This window comes from Urocitellus parryii, chromosome 5, assembly GCF_045843805.1.
Source record: "Urocitellus parryii isolate mUroPar1 chromosome 5, mUroPar1.hap1, whole genome shotgun sequence".
NCBI lineage: Eukaryota > Metazoa > Chordata > Mammalia > Rodentia > Sciuridae > Urocitellus > Urocitellus parryii.
Window position 1 is genome coordinate 174281281 of NC_135535.1, and position 24135 is coordinate 174305415.

A 24135-nucleotide genomic window follows, 5' to 3' on the forward strand; every position below is an offset into this window, starting at 1 on the left:
AGCAGCAAAATTTTAGGAAAATTCAAATAGACTACTTCTGCTATTAATACGTGGTGTTGGTGTAGTCCTACCATCTGTGTTAAATTATGACTGCCATAACTGTTGCATATTTTATAATAAATATTTGGAGAATATTTATGCCAAGATGAAAGTGTGTTAATCTCACATTCGTAAACCATATAATTCCAAGCTTAATATGTAACCCAAGTGTGAAGATTTTTTAAAAGGCTAGAGAGCCTTTTTAAAGTAGAATGGAATGTAAAGATCAATTATGTTTCCTCACCAAAGCCAGAAAAGTTTTCCCTTTATAATTATGCCAATTGACTTTCAAGTCAATGTGTGTTATTAATCACCTCCACAACCCTGACTTGATTTAAAATCAAACATGTGGTGTAGTCATATGATCAGAATGTTCTTTGCAGCCTCAGCCTTGTGTTGATTAAAATACCAACTTTAACTTTTGTCGGGGAGGAGGGGTACCAGGAATTGAACCCAGGGATGCTAGCCCTTTTTTATTTTTTAGTTTGAGACCCTGTCTCTAAGTTGGTTAGAGCCTTGCTAAGTTGCTGAGGCTGGCCTTGAACTTGCAATCTTCCTGCCTCAGCCTCCTAAGTTCCTAGGATTACAAGCGTGTGCCATTACAACTTTAACTTTTGAAAGAGTGGTCTCTGTCTTCCATCAGAACCCTCAGGAAAGTCACGCTTGTTGAAAATAATAATGAGGGGAAAAAAGAACCAAAAAATAATTATAATCACCATGTGATATTGATTCTCTGAAAGCAGAAAATGTACCCCCAAATTTCTTAACACCTCTGCTCAGTGAGTCTTGTGGGTGGCCAGCCCTTAGAACAGCCAGCTGTGACTTCCAGTAACAAGGAGTCTGGATCCAAGTGATGTAATTAGTTCAAATGTCAAAATCCTTGGGGGATTTTGTATACCTCCTGTGGAGTCTTTGTTTAAGTGCAATAAAGAAGCAATAAGAGTCATAATTGCATGAAATATTACAATTAATACAATCTTATTTTAAATAAAATGTTTATGGTTATTAATGATAAGATTTAAATAGCAATTTATGTTGCAACTAAGTCCATGAAACAACTATATATACAAAGCTATATATATAGCTTTGTAATGAAACACTTCACATAGCTTATTCCAAATTTATGACCTTATACTTTCAGAATAATATAATCTATACATAGCAAAACCAAATATACTGCTCTGACATTTTATAACTTCAGTTTCATCTCATTAAGTGGGGGAAAATGTGTCTGTGGTTCTGGATAAATAAAATCACCAAAGGGGGGAAAACTAACAGTTACATAGTAAAAGTTGAGAGCAATATGCTCATTTTCTAATATTCCATATGTACAGGTCTTTCAAAGTAATATGGTCTCAAGATATAGGTATTATGTGCTAATAAACTTTGTAAAGCTTGCCTAAATATCTAGATGAGTAAGTGATTTTCAGTCATCTAGGAATTTTGACATTCCAGAGCCTGAAGAATTTAAAGCATGCTCTCTCTACACAGCTCATGGAGAGCACAACTTAAAAAAAAAAAAAAAAAAAGCAATGCTTTGCTATTACTTTTATGTTACAATTTGGGAAAAATATAAAAATCCTTCTTAAGATAATCAGTGGGCCCTGGATTCTAGGTTGGCAAAAATTAGGACTACAAACAGAGGTTGGATCATAAGAGGTTATTAATTATGAATACTGGTTGAATTTAGTAGGCTTTTCATGCAATGGATATTAGCAAACAATGGGGTGCAGCTGAGACCTTTATAAACATGACTTGGATAGCTGAGATTTTTTATCACAGAATTTTGTTTCTCTTGTTGTTAGGAAAATTTGGAGTTCCCTAGATAAAGAAGAACTACATGATAGTAAGACAGGTTACTATTTTCCTATACCTCCGAATAATTGTATAGTTGCCATTCAATATAATGATATGTTGGAAGAAAGAAAATGTTTATATTTCTTTTCCAATTGCACTTAAAGTGTCCAGAGTGGTTATAGGGCACTTTAAAAATGCAGTGTTTGTTTTTTGTTTGTGTGGGTTTTGTTTGTTTGTTTGTTTTTTGAGTAATCAGAGTTGACAGCAACAGTAAGGTCAGGTTGACCTGGCAAATCTGTCTTTGTTACTTCATGTTTGAAGGGAGGAAAGTGAATCACCTGAGTGTCAGCATGTCAAGCAGAGTAACTGTCCCCCCAAGACATTCCTCCTGCCCTACTTACAAAGTTCAGAATTGCCTCCTCATGCCAAAGGAGATATTAGAAAAAATGTAGGAGGAGAATTGGAAACTAAAATTGGATTACAAAACTGTGTTTGCCAAATCAGTTTCAACACAAAGTAGGGGACACATTTGTCTCTATTGTTTTAAGGGGGAATAGTCATCATGCCTGCCACAGATATGGTTGATTGGCACGTATGTGGTGCAATCATTTTGAACAGAGTTAGCAATTGGGTTGGGTTATTCATTAGTGGATTATCACATAGACCTATTTTCCTACAACTGGGTATGACCTGCCAGAGACCCAGGAAGTTTTAAGTGTGGATATGCATTTATTTTATTTATTTACTTTTTGGTGCTGGATGGAACCCAGGGACTTTTGCATGCTAGACTCTACCACCGAATTACACCCACAGTCCCTGGATACACTTTTAAATACTGATAGTAACATGACCTTTTAAGACAGTGATTCTCATATTTTGAATATTTAAGTATTATCTGGGGAGTTTTACAGAAAGCTTTCTGGGGTCCCACTCCTGAGATTCAGATTCAATAGATCTGGAAAAAGGCTCCCAAACAGGCATTTTATACAAATTCTCCAGGTTATTCAAAGGTATGTTAGCCTAAAACACACTTTAAGATACTCAGTAATACCAATATCTCCTGAGATAAAAAGCCATTGACATTGGAGATGTTGAGTTGACTTAAGCAATGAGAACATGAACTCTATTTAAAAATGAAAACTATCTTTGATCTACATTATCTCTGGATACAAAAAAAAAATTAACAAGAATAAAAATAACTCTTTTTTAAACCATCTGGAAGGATTGATTTAGACAAGCATGTCATAATACAAATTCTAAGCAGGACAAGTTACTGAATGAAATGGGAAATACATATTTCAAATAATAATTGAGAAAATTGATTTTGCAATCAACAATTATTCTATTTTTCAAAATAATTTCTGCATAGGTTTTCATAATCAATGCAAGTATTTCTTGTGGGATGAAACAGAATGTGTATAATTTTAGCCACACAGAAGTTTAGTCAGTAAATTGATCTTTTGTTTATTTTATAAATACTCTGGTGTGCACAAGCCTATCATTAATGTTTATGTAGACTGTGGTGGGACTATGACAAGGGAGAAAAAGAAAGATAGCCAAGTGGAGAAATGTTAACATTAACTGAATAACAATAGAGGAAGGCACTTGAGCTAAGACCTCAGACCAGCCAATATGACATTTCGAGCGTGGGCATGCATAAATTTCAAAGAATGCTAGAATTGATTGTTATAGATTCACATTATTGGTTCTATATGCAATCCCTATTGAAGAATGGAGACAAATCTCTGGATCATTTGGTCACAAAGAAGCCTCAATATCTTAATATGTTTATTTTTCCATAATACTTCTGTCTTTAGAACAAAGGTATCATGAAAACCACCACTAAATCAAAGCTAAAATGGGAAAGGAAAAGGCTCATATTAACATCATCATCTTTGGACACATAGATTTGGAAAAGTCTACCACTGCCATCTCATCTACAAATGTGGTGGGAGGACAAAATAATTGAAAATTGTGAAGAGGCTGCTAAGAGGGAAGGCACTCCTTCAAGCGTGCCTGGATCTTTTTTTTTTTTTTTTTTTTTTTTTTTTTTAGATATACATGACAGTGTAGTATATTTTGATAGACATACACGGAATATAACTTAGTCTAGTTAGGGTCCCATTCTTGTGGTTGTACACGATGTGGAGTTTCACTGGTCATGTATTCATATATGGACAGAGGAAAGTTAGGTCAGATCCATTCTACAGTCTATCCTATTCCCATCCCCCCACCTTCCATTCATTCCCCTTTGTCTAAGAACTTCTATTCTCCCCCACCCCTTGTTTTGTGTTGGTATCCCCATATCAAAGAGAACATTCAGCCTTTGATTTTTCGGGATTGGCTTATTTCACTTAGCATGATGGTCTCCAGATCCATCCATTTGTTGGCACAAGTCATGAAGTCATTTTGCCTGGATCTTATAAACTGAAAACTGAGCTTGAACTTTAACATCACTATTGAGATCTCCCTGTCATATCTGAGACCATGAAGTACTATGTGACTAACATTGATGCCCTAGGACTAGGAGGCTATCAAAAACATGATGAGAGACACCTCTCAGGCTGACTGGGCTCTCCTAATTATTGCTCTTTGTATTGGAGAATTTGAAGCTGCCACCTTCAAGAATGGGCAGACCCAGGAGCATGCCCTGGCTTACACACTACCAACCAATTAATCGTTGGCATTAACAAAATGTATTCCACTGAGCCACCCAACAGCCAGAAGAGAAACAAAGAAGTCATTAAGGAAACCAGAACCCACATTAACCAAATTGGCCACAACCCTGACACAGTAGCATTTGTGCTGATTTCTGGTTGGAAGGGTGACCGAAAAAATAACCCACCAATGGAACAGCTGGCTTCAGTGCTTAGGTGATTATCCTGAACCATCCAAGCTAAATAAATCCATGCTGGCTATGCCCCCCTGCTAGATTGTTACACAATGTACATTGGTTGCAAGTTTATTGAGTTGAAGGAAAAGATTCATTGCCATTCTGATAAGAAACTGGAAGATGACCCTAAATTCTTGAAATCTGGTGATGCTGCCATCATTGATATGGCTTCAGACAAGCCCACTTGTGGGGAGAGCATCCCTCACTATTCTTCTCTAGGTTGTCTTGCTGTTTGTGATATGAGACAGACAGTTCCTATGGATGTCATCAAAACAGCGGACAAAAAGACTGCTGGAGCTGGTAAGGCCACCAAGTCTGCCAAGACAGCTCAGAAGGCTACGTGAATATCAGTCCTAACATCTGCCACCCAAGTCTTACTCAGTGGTGGAAGAATTGTCTCAGGACTGCTTGCCTCGATTGGCCATTTAAGTTCCATAGTAAAAGACTAGTTAATGATAACAACATATCACAAAACCTTCAGAAGGAAAGGAGAATGTTTTATGGATCATTGGGGTGGGGGGCATTTTTAAGTGATTAGTTTTTAAAAACAGTATTTTTATTTTTTGCAATGTTAGGGATTGAGTCCAAAGCCTTTTATACCAGGCTAAGTGCTCTACCACTGAACTACAACTCTGGCCCGTAAAATCCATACTTTTTAATGGAAAACAACTTGACTAAAAAAATCTGTTGAAGAATTTTGAGACCCATTAAAACAAAGTTTAATGAAAAAAAAAAAAAAAGGTGAGCCAGGCAGAGACCTGGATCTACAAGCACAACCTGTCATGTCTATTACTTTAGTTGGATGACCAAAACCTCCACCGTACACTTGCAACAGATCAACTAGAACAAAAAACATATTAACTTTAACAACATCAGATTTAAAGATTTACACAATATGCCCACAAAGACTTAGGATGAGGTTGCTTAACCAAAAAGAAACATTCAGAACCCCAGTATAGAATGATTGTCATGGGACTTGATTTTCAAAAAAGTTTGTCTGAGAACCTGCACTTTTCTTCCCACGAATATCATAGTCAGAGGGTCATCCCTGGGTATATCACTTGTCTTCTCTTCTCTGAGGAGTCTTCTTCTTTGAGTGTGTACAGTACACCTTTGGGATCCTTAAGTAAATCTGGGCTTGTGCCTTTCTTTGGCAATATTCTGGAATTCTTCTCAGTGGTGAAAGTCAAGAACACACCTAGGCCTTGTTACGATCCTATTCTCTTTGAAGGGATTTCCTTGGATCCTTATGCAGTGATGATAGAAGCTCTAATTTTCCCCAGAAAGCTATTTGGGGATTCCTGCTTATTGGCTTCTGATCATGACATGTCCTTTTACCTCTCTAACTTTTGATCTTGTCTCTTGTAAAAGGAAGATAAGGGGTTGGGGTGTAACTCAAGGTAGAGCACCTGCTCAGCTTGCCTGAGGCACTGGGTTTGATCTCCAGCGTGGGAGTGAGGCAGGGCATTGGCATAAGAATTTCTACCTCATTCATTATCTGCGTGAATTAAAGGAGGTTATATACATGGATCCAAGCATAGAAAAGGCTTAACCCATCGAAGCTGTCATTAATGTGAATTCTTTTTGGTGTGAACATCTTTTATTCCCATATGGTAACTTTGTAAAGGATAGGCTCAATGCCCACTTCTTGGAGGCGCAGAAGCTCAAGGTTGGGAAGGACATTAAAGGTCATCTCTAGTCCATGTCCTCCCTCTCCATCCAGTGGCAGGTCAGAACCTGTGAGAATTCAACACAGGCACCTTCTTTACTGACACCCTCTAAATGGCTGTTTGACATTTATTTAGGGAATGTAAAAATCAGGACAATAGCGAAACACAGCGTTTCCCTTTCTCATACTTAGTAGCTTCACTTTGGGAGAGACCTTTAGCAGAGTTTTGCAATTTACACCTCAGTGATCAAAATTAACTTCTCCTGAGTTGAAATGTAAGACTCAGTCATTGCTTCCAAAGTCTCTTTTGCAGGATTGAATCAATGAGTAAAAACTGACTAATTTGAATAGCAATTACTCAATAATTAACCCTATCCATGAATTACTAAATCTCTATGTCTTCAAGTTTGCATAGGTATGTGTTTAGAATTTGGTATCCAAAAACTATGCACCATATGGGTTTAAAAAAAATAGAGAAAATTCAAATCTTAATGCCATCTACCTTTTTTAAAGGGTGAATTTCTTATATCCCAGTGAGGCTATATCTTGGTAATCTCTTTCCCTATGGCCATTAAAAGAGATTATGCCACTGATGAAATCATCGTTAAAATTGTCTGAGAACAAGCTTTACAATGGACAAAGATCCCCAGTTTGATTTCACAGAAACAATCCTCATGTTTAAATAACAACCACGGGAGATTGCCGTGAACAGCTGAGGTTAGAGGTGAACTGCAGAAACACAGGCTAAAGGACGTCAAGAATTGTGCAATTAACTCAATGTTCAGGGCACAGTCAACACAACTCAATTGTTCTGGACAACCAAACCATTTTCTCTGCAGTTGCTGGAAGTTGTGTGGGTAGGATCTACAGATAATTGCCTCACTTCTCTTTTTCATTTTGCCTGTCTAAACATTGCATAAATAGCTACTAGATAAATTCAATATTGATGTTGTCACATGAACTGCCAGTCAAAAAAGTGACTGCTTATTTTAAAATTTATAAATCCAACATAAATAGTAATCAAACCCCAAAGGACAAGGCCTAAAAATGTTCCTATTTAAAATTCACAGTAGCATTTAACTTACCTAATTTCAACCCACACACTTAGGGATTTAATATAAAAATACTCTTGGCATACATTTAAAATAATGTGACATTTGACAAACTATTCAAGTATTAAATTTAAAAATATGATCTGCCTGAATTAGTTTAATATAAACTCTATATCCCTTACTTGTAGGATTAACTTGGGGTCTATAGGGGATATACCACAAACACATGTACCCCAAAACTCACACATCATAAATGCTAGAAAAGCAGGCTATGAAATACATTTTTAATATATCAGGGTAAACAAACTTAAGTAGTTAGAAATATTTATTGTCAAACTTAAATTCTCTTTAAAACACGAGAATACATAGATGATCTGCCTCACATAATTCATAGGCATGTCATGGCAGTCAGATTGCATAAATTCTCTAGCTGCCAAACTTGGTTAATATAGCAACAAAACGTCTTATAACCAAGTGAGTGGGAGAAGAGAGAAAAGTTAATAAAAAACAAAACAAAACAATTATTGTAGTTACTTTACAACCTAAGAGAAAATTTAAAACTCTTCTTAAGCTATGACTGCAAAAATTAAAAAAGGAAATCCATTTGTTTAAACACACACACACACACACACACACACACACATACACATACACACAAAGAGGGCTGGGTTTGTGGCTTAATGGTAGAGTGCTCACCTACCATGTGTGAGGCCCTGGTTCGATCCTCAGCACCAGATAAAAAATAAGTAAGTGAAATAGAGGTTTTGTGTCCAACTACAACTAAAAAATAAATATTTAAAGCAAGAAAGCTAACAAACAAACAAAAAACCACAAAGAACCTTGCTAGGCTCAAAGGTGCCTGCCTGTAATCCCAGTTACTTTGAAGGCTAAGACAGGAGGATGGCAAGCTCTGAGGCCAACCTGGGCAATTTAGAAATTGCTAAGAAATTACTAAGAAACTTAGTAAGACCCTGTCTCAAAATGAAAAAGAAAAAGGGCTGAGGATGTAGCTCAGTGATAAAGTACCCCTGGTATCAATCCCCAGTAAAGAAAAGAGAGAGAGAGAGAAACTATACAACTAGGGCTGAGGTTATTTGGATTTATATCACATTGTCCTGTCAACCACACCAAATTTAGGCCTCACAAGTTTAATAAAATGCACTTAGTGACTGAACATGTTGTGATAATTCAAGGAACGTCGGGGGGAAACAGGTGGAAGAACAAAAGCAACAAGTAGAATATTTTACAAATTGAAAATGATACCAGTAAGATTGAAAAACAAAATTAACATATGTAATTTCACTTTTGTGCTATATTCAAAAGACTTTTACAGTCTTTTAATTTAGGTTGCCTTTTAAAAACTTTATTGAAATGTAATTGCCTGATATTCAATTAATCTATTTCAAGTGTACAACTTGATGGCTTTAAATTGAGTTATATAAACATCACCACAATCAATTTTAGAACATTTTCATCACCACAAAAAGAAACCTTATCCCCATTAGCAGCTACTCTTCCTTTCTAGGAAGCTCCTATTCCTAGGAAACCACTAATCTTTCCGTCCCTACAGGCTTGCCTGTTCTGCATAGGACACATAAATGGGATCATGCAGCATGTGGTCTTTTGTGACTAGCTTTTCCCTTAGCACGCACTTTTAAGTTTCTTGTGTCTTATATGTTGCAACAAATCACACTATTATGAACAACTGTAATGCACCACTAAAATGTGGGAAGAAATTAAAAATTTTCAAAAAAGTTTCATGTGTCTTATACTTTATTCCTTTTTATGGCAATATAATTTTACATTGTATGAGAATGCACATTTCATTTCATATTCATCAGTTAACGGATATTAATTTGTTTTCTAGTTATCATGAATCATTTTTTTTCAAGAATATTTACAAATAAGTTGTGTGTGGATGTGTTTCCATTTGCCTTAAATGGATACCTGAGAGGAATTGCTGGGTCATGTGGTAACTCTATAGTTAACCTTTTAAAGAAGTGCCAAACTGTTTTCCAAAGCAATTATACCCTTTTAAAATCCCATCAGCAAGACACGAAGGCTCCAATTTCTCCACTCCTTTGTTAATACTTATAATCTATTTTTTATTATACCCATGTTAATGGGTACAAAGTGATATGTCATTGTGATTTTTGACTTGCATTTCCCTAATAACCAAGATGTCAGGCATTTTTTCTAACCCCTAACCCCAGTGTTACTAAGGTATAATTGACAAAAGTGTAAATTCACAATGTACTATGGAATGCTTGTCATACATTATGAATGATTATTACAATAAAGCTAATTAACCTGTCACTTCCTAGTTGTGTGTGTGTGTGTGTTGTGTGATGACAACATGTAAGATCTCTTGTAGCAGATTCCAAGTATACAATGCAGTATCATTAACTGTAGACCAGAGTGGTCATCAGATCTCCAGAATTTATTCATCCTGCATAACCCAAACCTTGTATCCTTTGAAAAATATATCCTCCATATTTCATTCACCAACTCCTTAGGTATCTTTTCATATAGTTCTCCTTTGTAAACTTTCTTTGGAGAAATGTCTGTTCACTTTACCACTGAACTATATTCCCAGCATTTTTTTATTTTTATTTTTTTATTTTGAGATAGAATCTCACTAAGTTGCCAAGATTGGCCTCAAATTTTCAATTCTCCTTTGTCAGTCTCCAGAGTAGCTGGGGTTACAGGCATGTGCCACGTGCCTGGCCCTTTGCCCATTTTAAAATCATATTTGTCTTTTTATTATTGAGTTGTTTGTAGATTCTAGATACAGATCAAACACATGATGTGCAAATATTTTCTCCCCTTCTGAAGTTAGTCTTTTCATTTTCTCGATGGTTTGCTTAGAAGAATGAGGGATTTGGCGGGGCGGGTCCTGGGGATTAAACTCAGGGGCACTCAACCACTGAGCCACATCCCCAGCCCTATTTTGTATTTTATTTGGAGACAGGGTCTCACTGAGTTACTTAGTGTCTTACTGTTGCTGAGGCTAGTTTTGAACTCACAATCTTTCTGTCTCAGCCTCCCAAGCTACTGGGATTATAGGTGTGTGCCACCGCGCTGGCCAGAAGCATGAGTTTTTAATTTTGATGAAGCCCATTTGATCTTTTTCCTTCATTTGTCATTTTTATTCTTGGTGTCACAACTAAGAAGACCGCCTGCACCCTAGTCATGAAGATTTACCTGTCTTTTTCTAATAGTTTTACAGTTTTTATTCTTACACTTATATCTATGACACATGTTCAACATTTGCTTAAGGTGTAAGCAAGGAGTCCAACTTCATTCTTTTACAGTTGTGCCAACCTCATTTGTTCCCCAAACTGTGTTCTCTCTATCAAACTTTCTTTGTTGGCTTGTGGGAAAAATCAATTGCTCTAAGAGTAAATATTTATTTTAGGGCTCTTGATTCTATTCCATTGGACTTCATGTGTCTATCCTTATGCCAGCATTCCACTGTCTTGATGAGTGTAGCTTTGTAATATATTTTTAAATCAGGAAGTATGTATGAGTCCTTCAACTTTCATTTTTCAAGAGTGTTTTTGTTGTTGTTGTTGTTGTTGTTATTCTGGTCTCTTGAGTTTCTATAAGAATCCTCTTCTCAATTTCTGCAATAAAAATAACAACAAAAAAGCATCTGGAATTTTGATGTGACTTGCAATGAATCTGTAGATCATTTGGGGGAAGTACTGCTATTTTTATATACTATTAAGTCTTTCGATCTCTGATCATGGGGTATCTTTCCATTTATTAAAGTCTTCTTGAATTTCTTTGAACAACCATGCTTTGTAGTTTTTAAGAATATAACTTTGACCAGGTGTGGTTGGTGCACTCCTATAATCCCAATGACTAGGGAGTCTGAGGCAGGAGGATCTCAAGTTTGAGACCAACCTCAGCAACTTGGTGAGATCCTGTCTCAAAAAATAAAAAGGGCTGGGGATGTAGTTTAGTGGTAAAGTACCACCTCTGGATTCAATCTTCAGTATAAATAAATAAATAAAAGAATATAAGTTTGCATTTCTTTAATTCCTAAGTATTTTATTCTTTTTGTTGCTATTATAAATGCAATTGGTTTTATAATTTTTTCAAATAGTTTATATTTGCTAGTTTATAGAAATACAGTTTATTCCTGTAAACTGCAACTTTGTTTTTTAAAATTCTAGTCAGTTTTTTTTTTCTTTTTTTAGTGGACTCCCTAGAATTTTCTATATGCAAGATCACGCCATTTGAAAAGAGAAATAGCCTTACTTCCTTTTCAATCTGGGTGAATTTATTTCACTTTCTTGCCTAATATCCCAGCTAGAACCTCCAGCATAACACTGACTAGAGGGACAAGAATGGATATGTTTGTCCTAGCCGTGATCTTTGCAGGAGAGCATTCGGTCTTTCATCACTGAAGAAGATGTGAGTTTTTTTCATATATGCCTTTTATCAGGTGGAGATGTTTCCTTCTATTCTCAGTTTGATGAGTGTGGTTGTTTCTTGAAACCATGAAAGTTTGGTGAATCTTTGCAAATGCCTTTTCTGCATCTTTTCATAGGGTCATGTGGCTTTTGTCTTTATTGATATGATGCTAAACTGGTTGAATGAAGCAAAAAAGACTGAGGGTGCAAAAAGAGAAGAAAAGGGATACAAAAACCAGAGGAGCAATATAGGAAATCCAACATCCAAAAACCAGTGGGCCCATCAAAAGCACATTTCCCTTTGATTCCTTATTAGAGTTTCCATCTCTCTACTTACTTTATCCAACTGTTTCTACATGTTGTCTACTTTTCCCATCAGCACTCTTAATATGTAAATCCTAATCACTTTATTTTCTTTCTTTCTTATTTATTTTGTGGTGCTGGGGATTGAACCCAGGGTTACTCTACCACTGAATTATATCCCCAACCCTATTTATTTTTATTTGAAGCAGGGTCTCACTAAGCTGACCAAGCTGAACTGAAACTTGGGATCCTCCTGCCTCAGGCTTCTAAGTAATTGAAATTACAGATGTGTGCCACTGTACCCAGGTGATCATACTTATTTTAAATTCAGCAGTTGGTAATTTTAAAATCTGTGTTATTCAATCTGGTTCTGGTGATTACATTATCGCTTCAAGCTATTTTTTTTCTTGTCTTTTAGCAAGTCTTGTAATCTTTTGTTAAAAACTAGACCTGCCAGGCACTATGGTGCATGCCTGTAATCCCAGTGGCTCAGGAGGCTAAGGCAGGAGGCCCTGAGTTCAAAGCTAGTTTCAGCAATTTAGTGAGGCCCTAAGCAATTTAGCAAGACCCTGTCTCAAAATAAAACATAAAAAGAGCTGGGGATGTGGCTCAGTAGTTAAGTGCTCCTAAATTCAATCCCCATATAAAGAAAAAGAAAAAGAAAAAACTTAGATGTGATGTACTAATAAGAACAGAAGTAAAAAGACTTCAGTGTGAGTTAAGGTAACCTCGCGGCTAGGAGTTGAGCTGTGTTTAATGTTGCTATAGCTGTAAATGCCAGAGGTGACAAATTCTTCAAGTGTTTTTGACTCTATTCCCTTGGGGAACCCAAATAACTTCTTTTAAATAGTCTTCACCTTGCAGTTCCTTCAGTTGCATTCCACTTTTATTTTACTGTAGCCTTGTTGATACGGTGGTAATATGCAGAGAGGGAAAAATTCAATACTGTTATGATTAAATCTCAGTCTTATTGTGGGCCTGTGTCCCTGGGTTGCAATCTTTTTTTTTTTTAAATTAGTTCATTATATATAATATTGGGGTTCATTTTGACATAATTATACAAGAATGGAACATAATTTACTCCGACTCAGTCCACAGTATTGGCTCTTTCCCTCCCTCTGTTCCCTTTTCTCTACAGATCTTTCTTCTACTTACTTACAGTTTTTTTTCTTCTTAACTAGTACATTCTGGATATACATAAAAGTGAAATTCGATGTGGTGAACTTCATATTATGTACATAGGAAAGTTTGGTTAGATTCATTCCACTTTTCCCATTCCTCTTCCTTCCCCCTCAATCCCCTTCCTTACTCTACTGATTTCTATTTTCATGAGATTCCCTCCTTTTCTTTTCCCACACAAGAGAGAGAACATTTGACCTTTGACTTTCTGAACCTGGCTTGTTTTACTTAGCAAGAGTACTCCAGTTCCGTGCATTTACCAGCAAATGCCTGGGAGGCAATCTTCATAATGATTCTTAGCACTTCTTCTACCGCCTTAGATGAGTCAGAGAGGATAAAGAGCACTCAAGTTGGGTAACTGTCCCTCCCACAAGGGGAGATGTTTCTGATAAGTCTCCCCCCCCCCCCCCCCCCCCCCCGCCCCCAGAAGCCTTTTTCTAGGACAACACTCAGACACATTTCAAAAGGAAACATTTTTTTTTTTCCTTCCTTCTAGAGACTTGAAGAACTTTTTCTTGACTCTTCACCATAAGAACCTAATGGGGTTCCTGGAAGCATATCCCAAGTTTGGGAGACCCTCTCCTAAGACAACAGCCTTCATGAGTTTCTCACTCAGTCTCCACCAATTCATCACAATTAGGGTGTAAATGCTCTACCCAAGATGTTTATATTTACCAAATATTTTAATGAATTTCCTTAAATTAGAATATTGAGTTACATAATTTGTAGTTTGAAGTCCTTAAGTATTAGGACTTCAACTACAAATTTTTTAAGCTATATAAAAGTATTTTTATATAGCTTAAAAAACCTGCCTTTGGGTTGGAGATGTTGCTCAGAGGTGGAGCACTCGCCTAGCATGCGTGAGGCACTGGGTTCGATCCTCAGCAGCATGTAACATAAAGATATTGTGTCTACCTATAGCTAAAAAATAATAATAAAAAAATCTGCCTTTAAAACTATACTTTTGGGCTGGGGTTGTGGCTCAGTGGTAGAGCACTTGCTTCACATGTGTGAGGCACTGGGTTGGATTCTCAGCATCACATATAAATAAATGAATAAAATAAAGGTCCATCAACAACTAAAAAAAAATTTAAAAACTGTACTTGTATGTCTAATAATGCATATATTTATTCTAACTAGAGACTTTTTTAGAGCTTAAAAATTGTATGTCAAACTTTTTAACCAAATACTTTGTGATCATATATTATGCTTTAAAAAATAAATCAGTATGGGGGCTGGGGTTGTGGCTCAGCGGTAGAGCACTTTCCTAGTACATGCAAAAGCCTGGGTTCCATCCTCAGCACCACATATAAATAGATAAGTAGAATAAAGATACTGTGTTCAACTACAACTAAAAAATAAATATTAAAAAAATCAGTATGTAAAACACCAAAAAAAATTAAAATAAATGTCCTATCAGTTTTGGTAGGTAAACTGGTCTCAGCTGTGATTTTTTTTTTTTTTTTTTTTTTTTTTTTGGTATTGCTTTATCTCTTCAAATTTCTGGGTGGTAGAATTCCATGCCACCTCAGTTCTCTGAACATTTCAAGAAAAGTCATTGATTTTCAGTTTGGCCAGCTTCTTTCTTATTGTAAAAATGGGTGTGATGAATTGATGAATTTCAACATTTTTACCTGTTGAAACCGAAATGGGAAGTTGAAAAGTTTCTAAAAACTTCCAAAGGAAAGAAGAAAAATAGTTACATAAAAAGATTAGGAACCAGAATGACTTTGGGCTTTCTTACAACAATACTGGAAGGTTGATAATAATAAGTTCATGTTTTCAGAATCACAAGGCAAAATAAATATTGTAAATTCTATACCTGCCAAACTGTCCATTGGGTATGAAGTTATAACAAAAATGTTTTTAGACATTTTTGGCATGCAGGTCTTCAACACATTTTTCCTCCATCATTTTACCCTTTCTGGGAAGACATTATGCTCAAAATGAAATGGAACAAGAAAAAAGAAAACTTGGCTACTCCTATTGTTCATAGTCTTATGCTATGATAATGAAAATTTGGGGGTGGGGATATAGCTTAGTGGTAGAGTGCTTGCCTAGTATGTAGGAGGCCCTGGATTGAATCTGATCACAATATAAACATAAATTTTTTTTTTTTTAAAAAAAAGCTTAAAAATTTTAAATCTAAAAAGAAAATGACCTTTCTTTGTGGATTGGTTGAGAGCTACTTGTTTAAAAGATTAACTAAGTCTTCTTAATTGATTCTAGTTTAGAATATGTGGGTACCTGTTAAGAGTGAATAAAAAAGAAACAAATATTTAATGCAAATTATCTTTATTTTTGTATTGCAAGTGATGAATGCTTGTAAACTAGCATTTTAAAGTTGATTTTAAAGGGCTCTACATAAATGCTACACTGTATCACCAGTAGACACCTTTTTGAAAATGGAATAAGTGAGCTCATTATGAGAAGAAATGCTGTGGCTTTGCTGACATGCATAGATTCAAAAAGTGCTTAAATTGTGCTCTTGAGTGAATCTGGCATCCAACAATGAAGATTTAAGTGAACAATTAAAATAATTATTTCATGAAATGAGTACCAAAAATAGATGTATTATGAAATTTATATCCTACTTGATTATAAATGTGTATGTGAACAAATATTCTAACTAAAATAAAAAGAAAATGAATCATCTATCAAATGGTTTCCTAAAAACACCTTTCCTTTTCACTGGGGAGGTGGCAAGAATGAAAGCAAGGTGAACCTGTCATTCCTCAAAAACTGAGACCATGACTTAATCATATCTGCATCCAGCAACTGTCTGCCCAGGGAAGTCCCTCCTCTTCTATCATTTCACATGTGTTATGATTTTGATATGAGGTGTTCTCCAAGAGCTCCTGTGTTAATGCAGGAATAGCCTGAGGTGAGCTGATTAGGTTACACCTAACCAGTCCATCCTACGTTGAATGGACTAACCAAGTGGTTACTATAGGCAAGTGGGCATGACTGGAGGAAGTGGGTCACTGGGAACATGCCATGGAAGGGTTCATCTTTCCTGTGGCCCTTTCCTCCCTCTCATTTTCTCTTTTTCTGTATCTTGCTGTCATGAACGAAGCAAATTTTCTCTATCAGGTCTTTCCCCCAGGGTGTTCTGCCTCACCTTGGGTCCAGAGCAATAGAGTCAGCTAGCTAACCACAAAGTGAACCTCTGAAACTGTGAGCCAAAATAAACTTTTCTTCCTCTAAATTGTTCTTATCAAGCATTTTGGTCAGAATGATGGAAAACCTGACTAATACAACCTGTTTCTTTTCTTTGTAGCACTAATGGCTTCCTGGTGTATTCGTGTTTTTTTTTTTTTTTTGGTTGTTGTTGTTGTTGGTTATATGTTTAAAGTCTCTGTCACCAGAACATAAGCCCAATGAAAATAGGAACCTAGTAAGTTGTCTTCTTTACAACCAAATGCTGCCTGAATGCTACTCATGCTTCCATGTCATAGACATTCGGTAAATATCGAAAAAAAAGAAAATGAATGAGCACTTAATAGAACCATTAAACAATGTGCCATAACTAAATATTCTTCACAAATTTGGAGTCATCTTCTGATCACTGAGAGGATAATTATCTTTAACAATTCTTGCAAATGATAAGAATTTATGGTTGTCCCTGGTGTTGAAACTTTCCTGTTCACTGACTATGCTCATGCTGAAGTTGTAGCTATGAGCAGTCTTCATCCTCTAGGAAATTCTCACATAACCTCAGTTACAAAGAAAACATGGTCCAGTGCAGCTACTGCATGAGGTATAGCTCAATAGGGGAAATAAGCCTGATAACTAAATAGCGTTGTGTTCAAAATCACAATGCTTAGTTTACTCAGTTGCCTCAAGAGGATACTTTGTTCTATCATTTTGAAGTCAGAGTATTTCCATTTTCACTTTACTTGAAACCCTTTGATGGTTCCAAACTGACCACGGAAAAGTTTAATATCTTTAGCATGGAATACGAGTCCTTCAGCAGTGGGTCTGGTTTCCTCTCTCCCATAATCTGCTTTCTCCCTCATGAACAAGGCTCCAGCCAAAGCGTACCCGTCCGTTTCTTGAAGAAGCCAGGCTGTTTCTTCCTTCAGAGCTTTGCTTACCCAGCATCCTCTGCTTGGGAAGCCCTTCCCTCCTGTCCCACCTGATAGCCCCTATTCATTGGATAAGACTATGAAGTCTTTTCTAGCACCCTTCACAAGGAGAAACCCTTGGACCATGCCCTCCTTCCAGTGCCACTCTCTACCTCACAGACTTCCTATAGGACTTGGCCCATGGCTACTCCTAAAACTCCATTTCCTACCACTCCTCCCATTTTTTACCCTACACATTTGGCCTCCTTGCAGATCCTCCAAACTCCCATTCTCATTTTCTGTGAGTGAAAAACAAAACAAAACAAAACATTTCCAAGGTATTTACAGTGTGTTCCCAACTTGATTCAACTCTGATCAAAGGTCACCTCCTCTGAGAGGTTATGTTTAACCACATGAACCAAAGGAATTTCTCCCTTTCTCATTTTCCTCAGTAGTTATCCCCTCCCTATCTCTGTATCCTAGTTTACCTCTTTTTTCATAGTACTGACCTAACATTATATTATATATTGAGTAATATAAGTTCTGTGATTGTGGGCCTTCATTTTGTTTACTGCCATAAATATTTGTGAATGAATGAATAAATGAATGCCACTTGTGGCTCATTATTATATGCTTTGGCTTAAGACTGCAGTCCTTCTCTCCTGGACAGCAGGTGTTATAATCTCTGTATGTAATCTCTAATGCTCTTGGTCTTCATCTCCTTCCTGGTACAGAGTAACTTCTATACTCCTTGTATATTAATAATAATAATAAAAGAATAATTCCCTACCAGGGAACTCTGAATCTATTTGTACTGCAGAAGCTACATCTCTTTATCTGAAGTTCTTAGGTTCAGATATATTTTCAAAAGTCAGAATCGGGCGGTGGAGTTGTGACTCAGTGGTAGAGTGCTTGCCTAGCATTTGTGAGGCACTGGGTTGGATCCCCAGCACCACATAAAAAAATTAAATAAAGGTATTATGTCCGTCTACAACTAAAAGAAATTTTTTAAAAAGTCAGAATCATTTATTACTTAATACCCCCAAAATGTAGGGTGAGTACCCTATAATCAAATACATTAATGCTCAGCAACAAAGCATGTGAAAAGTCCCATTATTTGGGATAAATAATGCTCAAATCAGTTTTTGCTACCAAGTTAGCTATCAAGGTAAATTTCTTTAAGTTTGGGATTTTGGAATTGTGAATGAGCAATGAGGATATGTACTGGTGTGTAGAGATCTGTAAAATAGCTCCACGCTCAAATTAGCATCAACTTCCTCATCCCAGAAGGTGAGAAATCACTGATTTAATGCATTAGTGTAAAACATATACATATTTTTATTACTGCTAACATGAAAAAGCATTTATTGTGTGTTAACCCTTGTCCTCCTTTAATGTGGTTGTAAAACAATTACTTGTCCTATTTTTACAGGTGAGGAAAATAGGGAGGTTTAGCAACTTGCCTACACAGCTAGTAACTGGCCAAGCCACATCCAAACAATATTGTATGATAGCTGTCTCACAATAAAAACTCACTGTCTGGGCCACCTGATCCACCTGATTTCACACAGTGCAAGATGAAAATTCTTAGTTTTGCCAAATTTCTCTGTGGTGTTGACTCTAAAAGAAAATTTCTGTAATTCAAGTGAAATAGGCTGGCTACATGTAGCCAACTGATATTTATATAATGAAATAATGTATTTCCTCAGATAAACCATGTTTTAAATGTTTGTAATGAGAGATCAAGTAAAATAAATAATCAAAAGTACATATAGTCAGCTGGGCATGATGATCCACGCCTGTATTCCCCGCTGAGGCAGGGGGATTCTAAGTTGGACACCAGCCTCATATCTTAGCAAACTCCTCAACAACTTAGTGAGACCCTGCCTCAAAATAAAAAAATAAAAAGGACTAGAGACGTAGCTCAGTGGTAATGTGTTCCTGGGGTCAGCACCCAGTGCCCAAAACAAAACCAAAGTACATAGAGTCACACTAACTTGCCCTGATTTCCTTTGTAGAACCATGATCTGCAGATCCAAGGTCTGCTGTTTCCTGATAAGAGACTATGAAAGGCACTAATTTTAGATAATATCATTTTCAAGAATACCCACTCTTAGTTGCTTGAATTTTTGTAAGCCAGGCAAGAGCTGATAAAATGTATTTGTGATGAGCAAATTACTAACTCCTTTGGAATGACTGAATACAGCAGTAACATTAAGGAGTCAGTCAAGGAGTCAGTCGTATAAGGGGCTACAGCTTCAACTAAAGACACTTTTGGATCTTACCACACTCATTAAAGCCTCAAATTATGAAATGTAGAGCAAAAAAGTACAACACAGAGTCATTTTACAGTACAAAGCAGATAATATGAAGATGAAGATTAAGAAATGAAAATAACATATACACTAAAAACATCACAACAGAAATGGGTTTTATTTTAACCAGACAAGTGAATTTTTCAATTAGTATCAACTTCCTCAAGATTTGAAGATCTCAAAATTAAAGGTGGCGCTCAAAAGGTGGAAAAGGGAACATTATCATGGAGCAACTGCACTGCTCTTCAAAAGATCATAAGATCTCATGTGTTCTATGTACAAGACCCTCACTTGAAAGTTACCCATCAGTCTTAAAGGAATCTCTCAAAAAAGAAAAAATATATATATAGATCAGTATTATAAATTATTTTTTAATTTTAGAAACTGGGGTGAAAGTACAGTTTTCAGTTTAAAATATTAAAAATGAAAAAAATTAACATTATTATTTAAGATGTCTTGTTACAAAGCATCTAGGTACATAAACATACAAAAGAGTTATTACTACCTGACATTCAATGCATGACTTCCCTTTCATGTGACAGTTCATCTGCTGGGAAGCTTTTCCCAATAAGTTCCAAACTTCATGCACAAGGATTACATGGATGAAGGCATTTCATCATAGGATAATTCAATTTAATATAACACAGCATAATATAAATCCAGCGAATCACTATATTTATAAGTGGTAAGATAAAATTGCATATCATTTTCAACTTTTGCCAGACTCATTAAATTCATTAACACACATAGAGTCTTCTCCTCATGGGCACTTTTGAGAGCTTTGGATTGTGTGTTTTAACTTTGTATTGAGTTGGTCAGCACCTTGATTGATATGAACAATTACATTAAAGATAGATTGTGGGTAGGAGAGAGGGAGATCAGAGGATAACAAAAACAGGGGGAGGGACTCATGTTTTTCATAAGACATTCAAACAGAAAGGACAAAAAAAAAGCATACAAACAAAAAAAAAGTGTTCACAGTAAAACATGTCAGATTTGTAGTTTCATTTGAAACCAACAGCAAATCATGAAACGTCATGAAAAATATAAGTAAAGGTAAAATCTCCTAGAGTAATTACTAAATGAAGTTAAAATTACCACACCGATCAGTAAACCCCAGAAGAAAAATGAATAGCGCTTACATTTCAGGTCCTTCTAGACACCATACAATTTTTCAAAGTTAATGCATAAAATTGGTGGGTTTGGCCACACTGCACAAATTATTTTTTTTTAAAAATACAGTATACAGAAAAAACTCTTATATTTCCCATTTTAAATCATAAGCTCAAAACCTAAGAGTCAAAGATCAGCTAGAAGAATTTTAGATTATTTACAAATCCAGCAGGTTCCTCTGCCATAATGGCTTGGCTTCCATCCACAGCGATTTTCTCCTTCTCCAGCAGTACCTTTCAGCTCTCTGTCCTCACAGGAGGCTGTTCCCTCTACTGCTCATTTCTACTGGTCATCGGTCATTTTGAACAGTTCCAACAATGCCCCAACAGCTCCAAAATAACCCTACAAAAATAAAGGAAAACTTCTGTGGGAATGTCTTGGAACCTTAGCCAAAGACCTCTTATTTTTCATAATTCTAGAAATGGTGCCCCTTACAGGAAAGAGAAAATTTTAAAACTGAATTCTTAAGCTGGGGATATAGCTCAGTGATAGAGAGTGTGTCTAGCATGTGTAAGGCCATGGGTTCAATTCCCAGTACAGCAAAATGAACAAACATACATGGTGGAATAACAACAGCAACAACAATACATTTATTTGAATGACTACTTGCTTATATATATGTACTATACAGGTTAAATATATAAAGTGTTTAGAAAGATATCTGGCACAAGTTATGTGCTAAGTGCTGGATACTTCTATTATTATAGCTGTATTTCAATTTAACCTTTTCCATGGCAAAATCCACATTATTATTTCAGATGAGAAAAGAAAGGTAATAAATTACCCTGTCAGGGTTATGTGACTTGTGGAAGGGCTCAACACCCACGTTTATCTGACATCAAATCTGCATCTCATGGAAGAAAACCCTAAATTTCCCTCAGAAAATCTGAGGAAGGCCCTTAAGTCAGCTGCAGCCTCATTTTGCCCATCTGTAAAACGTAAGCCCAAGCTCTGTGAAGATGAAAAGAAACTAAAAACACATTTTAGCAACTTTCATTTTAGCCTATTGAGCTGCTATATATAAAAGTCCCAAAGATAGGGTAGTTCAGAAACAATTGCAATTTATTTCTTAAGACTTCTGGAAGCTGGGAAGTCCATGATCAAGATGCCTGTCGAGGGCCAGTTCTTCATAGACTGCTGTCTTTCTCACTGTAATCTCACATGGCCAAAGGTTGCAAGGCAGCTCTCTTGGGCCTTTCTTATAAGGATGCTAATCCTATTCATGAGAGCTCAACCCTTATGATCTAACCATTCTCCAAGGCCTACCTCCTAATACCATCCTCTGGAAGATTAGTGTTTTAACAGGTGAATTGGGTTGGGAGGGACAACACACAAATATTCAGTTTGGGTTGTTTTACAAAAGTCTGGAGACTTCACCCTCTGGCATTTACCAGACTCTGCATTTACTGCTGAGATAGGTGCAAATGTATCAGGACATGTCAGGGCCTTTGCTGCTGCTGCTTCCAGCTAAGGTTGATTGAGGCCTCACTAGGCACTAGAAATTATTCTAAGCATGTGAGGTGGAAGTACTCATTCAGTCATCACAGTAACTCTATGAGACAAATATTATTGTTTCATTTTGCAAATGTTAAAACAGAGGGAGAGATATCATAATCTAAGATCTCACAGTCAATAAAAGTTGTGCTCTGAACTGCTAGCTACACTACTTAAAGGATGTTCCACCATAACATTAGTTGAATGAAAGAGAAATTGAGTGAGTAAGGTCTCCTAACAGCAGGGCAAGTGACTAGAAAGCCACCAACTAAATCAGAGTCTCCCAAAAGTTATCCCTCCATAATAGTCTCTGGTAAGGCTTGTCTAACCCAGAGTGAACTTAAGAATGTAGAAAATTTTCTAAGGAACACTTTTAAGCAGTTCACTAGTGAGTTATGATAAATGGTAATAAATCAAATTCACCATCCACAATGGTTTAGGATGGTTCAGTGATACTGGTGACTGACTACATGTTGACCTATAGAATTGAGTTTTCCTAAAACGTTGGATCTGTTTTCTATCTTGCCACCAACTACTTCTTTGACCTTGGAGATGACTTCTTGTCCCTGCCAGCTTCTATGTCTTGTTCTCTACATTAAGGCAAGAAGATCTGGACATAAAGTTGCCGAATAAAGTACAGTTAAATGCCAGATAAAATAATCAAGCATCCTGCATTTTTTACTGCTAAATACGGCAACTGTATTAGACCAGAACAGTAGTTTTCTTTTAAATTATGTTTTTTTAAAGCTGTGATGCTTCTCTATTTTTCAAACAAAACCTTATATCATGAAAACTTCATAAATAAGCAGAATCATAGAGTTGTTCTCTTTGGGGGAATGAAGGAATGAAGGTTCTGGGATCTTATTATCCTTCAACCAAAACAAGCTACATAACTGGGTTTTAATCCTGCTGGAAGAAAGAAAGAAGGAAGGAAGGAAGGGACTTTCAGTATTAATTTCTATCATGGGAACCTATTTATATTTAAGTTCTCACTGTTGTATATACATTAAGAAAACAAAATATGGATGTAAAGATCTCTAAATAACTTCTAAATTTACCAGTAGCTTCTCAAATAAATAATTTAGTTTGGAAGATAAGAAAATGCCATTCATTACAACTGAAATTTACAATACTAGTTCTCAATATTTTTCTGCAGCAATATGCACAAGAGATTAGGTACTGCTTGTGATGAATACTAGCTGTATACAGCACTGGTTTTAAAGGGGGATAGAAGCAATGGGGAAAAGAAAAGAGGGCCCCCCACTTGATCTATGTTATGTAGAAATGCCCTTATCAAAGATGCCCTGTATTAACTGGTGCTGTTTCTCACGTTAACAAGGTCAATATCAGCCAGATGCGCTCACCTCTCAAGGCTGGTAGGCTCCTCTTAGTAGCCCAAGAATATCTGTTCTCACCAGTGAAGCTGCTTACTTGCCAACAATCAGCTGTGTTTATCTCACAGTTGTTTTTAAGGGTTTCATTGTTTAGGTAACAATCTAATTATGACCATATAAACCAACAAAGTGCAAAATGATGATCAGTTTTATGAAAATTCAGCAAAGCTGAAAAAGGTAGTCACAAGCCATTGCTCTTTACTTAGGTGGATGCCACAACACGAACGAGGAAAAAAACTAGAAGGATTCTACAACTTAACTGCTCCATAAGTATCTTTCTTGATCCACTTAAAAGAAACAAACTGAAAATCCAAGAAGTTACATACTTAGAGAAAACAG

The 24135-nt window shown here is 36.3% G+C and overlaps 1 protein-coding gene across 3 annotated transcripts in view; it reads right to left on the minus strand.

Annotated features, from left to right (window-relative positions):
- Window positions 1-20090: 20090 nt before the first annotated feature.
- The window catches only part of Pank1 (pantothenate kinase 1), a 65092-nt gene continuing 61047 nt past the window's right edge, over window positions 20091-24135 (minus strand). For all 3 annotated transcript variants that reach the window (XM_026415232.2, XM_026415230.2, XM_077798856.1), the window contains one exon: window positions 20091-21250. In XM_026415232.2, coding sequence (XP_026271017.2) covers window positions 21191-21250 — 60 coding nt within the window. In that variant the 3' untranslated portion in view covers window positions 20091-21190. The remainder of the gene's footprint in view (window positions 21251-24135) is intronic.